At 37.4% G+C, this 2,618-nt stretch overlaps 1 protein-coding gene across 1 annotated transcript; it reads left to right on the forward strand.

Moving 5' to 3' along the window:
* The first annotated feature begins 1,385 nt into the window (after nucleotides 1–1,385).
* Nucleotides 1,386–2,252, forward strand: LOC105250892 (histone-lysine N-methyltransferase SETMAR-like). Its single transcript, XM_011257244.2, has one exon. It carries the CDS (start codon nucleotides 1,386–1,388, stop codon nucleotides 2,250–2,252), a length of 867 nt encoding a protein of 288 aa, XP_011255546.2.
* Nucleotides 2,253–2,618: the final 366 nt, after the last annotated feature.

Consider the following 2,618-nt stretch of genomic DNA (forward strand, 5'->3'; position numbering starts at 1 on the left):
AAACGAAATAAACGCAATTATACCACACACACCGCGTATTTCATTCAACGACACCTACCACCGGCGATCTATCCGCGCTAAATAAAAACGTCCGGAAATACGACCGTCACAAATTTTATAGAATAAACAAATTTAATTTTGATTTTATATATCAACAAATGTTTCATTTAAACATGTATAACGTGTGTAAAGTAAATATGCATTTATATAATATGTAAATTATATTATATAAAATAAGTATATAAATACTATATTAAATAATGACAAGTATAATTGAAATCATTCACATGTTATGATACAAATATATTTCAATTATTCAAATTGAAGTATTAGAGCTCTATACATTTTGATTTACTTCACATTCTTCTCAATGGTTCAAATTAAAAACAAACCAGCTGAGTTTTTGACGTTATTTTTATGTATTAATATTGAACTTATTTTTCGTTTGATGTTCTACAACTATTTCATTATAATAAATTTCTAACACAATATCATGTTTTGTAGATCTATGTCATATATTATAATTTTATACGACAGTGTATTTATAGTTTTTTTTATTTTTGTGTCTATTCTGCTTACTTAATCTGTTATAGTCCGAAAGACTATAACTTATTATGTCATTATAATAGAATATATAATAGAACATTCGCGAACCGTGCAAAACCGCCATCTCAGCAAACCACGCGCGAGAACGCTCACCGGAAACGCGAAAGATGCTAATGAAGGGATTCGACTTTGAACCTCCTTCGCTTGCATTTGGACTTTGGACGCCACGAAGAACCCCCATGACCATACATGGTCATGTCGCTAGGCGATCCCCTCCAAAACACCCCCGAAACCAAGGAAATAAAAGCCGTCCACCGCGAATCCGCGGCGGACAGTCGTTAATTATAAATCAATCAACTAATGCGAGACCAAGGGCTAACCGCTATACTGTACGACGAATCACCCGACGAAATTGTTAGACACTCTAAATCTAAGAACGAGGCTAAGAGAAGGCTTGAAAAGAAATTGACTAATATCAAATAAATGAATATATTGGGTTGTCCGGAAAGTTCGTGCGGATTTCTCAATAGATGTCGTTCAAAGGCGAATTTTACAAGTTTATGTCGATGTGATATGTCAAATGCTTTCGTGTTTTGATTAGTGACATTTCAACGCATACTTAGTGATATTAATTATGCCAATAAATTAAAAACTTTTTACTTGACATTAGTTTAGAGATGGAAGGAAATAACGTGTTTTTTCGATGCATAATGCTTTTTTATTTCCGTAAAGGAAAGGACGCGACACAAACTCGAAAAAAAATATGTGCCGTATACGGGGAAGATGCCGTAAGTGATCGCATGTGTCAGAAGTGGTTTGCTAAATTTCGTTTAGGAGAAATGAATATTGAAGATGCTCCTCGCTCTGGTCGGCCAGTCGCCACTGATGTCGACCAAATAACAGCTTTAATCGATTCCAAGCGGCAGATCACAGTTCGGGAAATCGCAGCGAGGTTAAACATTGGCAAATCAACTGTTTCCGAACATTTAAACAAGCTCCAGATGGTAAAAAAGCTTGATGTTTGGGTGCCGCACGACTTAACTGAGAAAAATCGTATTGACCGCATTTCCATCAGCGATTTGCTATACAAACGCAATGAATACGATTCATTTTTAAAACGCATCATAACAGGCGACGAAAAGTGGATAATTTATAATAATGTCGAGCGTAAAAGGTCGTGGAGCAAGCGAGGTGAACCGCCATTAACCACTTCGAAGGCAGGCTTACATCCGAAAAAGGTAATGCTCTGCATTTGGTGGAATTGGAAGGGGATAGTATATTATGAGCTACTACCGGACAACGAGACCATCGATTCGGACAAGTACTGTTCACAATTGGATAAATTGAAGATAGAAATCGCCAAAAAGTGTCCGGAATTGATCAATAGGAAAGGCGTCGTTTTTCATCATGATAACGCCAGACCTCATGCAAGTTTGCAGACTCGCCAAAAATTATTGGCGTTTGGCTGGGATGTTTTGCCTCATCCACCGTATTCCCCCGACATTGCACCCTCGGATTTTCATTTATTTCGGTCGCTACAAAACTCAATTAATGGTTTGAACTTTGCTTCTTTGCAACTCCTCAAAAACTACTTGGACAGCTTCTTCGCCGAAAAAACCCAAGACTTCTATGAGAGAGGAATTATGAAATTACCCGAAAGATGGAAAAGTATTGTGCAAAATAATGGTGCATATATCACAGAATGAAATAACTTTTAACAACAAAATTTTTTCATTCGAATTTTGCTTAAAAATCCGCACGGACTTTCCGGACAACCCAATATTTGTAAAAGAGAAGTTTTATAATAAAAAGTTGCAACCAAATTCAGGAAATTAACTTGGAACTCCCGGCTACCCCACACCCCGTGCCGCGTCCGGCACAACATTTTTGGTGGCAGCGTTGGATAGCCGAGATCAAGGACCATCCTGGATCCTTAACGCCTGCAACAAAAGAAAATACAAAATTAATATACTGGAGAGAGCAACTGCTATATTAAAGCAGATAGACTCAACCAGCACGCAACACATACGGACGACAATGATAAAGAAATCACGGCCAAGCAGCTGAAAGCC

This window comes from Camponotus floridanus, unplaced genomic scaffold (assembly GCF_003227725.1).
Source record: "Camponotus floridanus strain SB8 unplaced genomic scaffold, Cflo_v7.5 scaffold132, whole genome shotgun sequence".
Lineage (NCBI taxonomy): Eukaryota > Metazoa > Arthropoda > Insecta > Hymenoptera > Formicidae > Camponotus > Camponotus floridanus.

Coding starts and splice junctions, on each gene's coding strand:
- LOC105250892 (XM_011257244.2), top strand. CDS start 1,386: ATGAATATTGAAGATGCTCCTCGCTCTGGTCGGCCAGTCGCCACTGAT.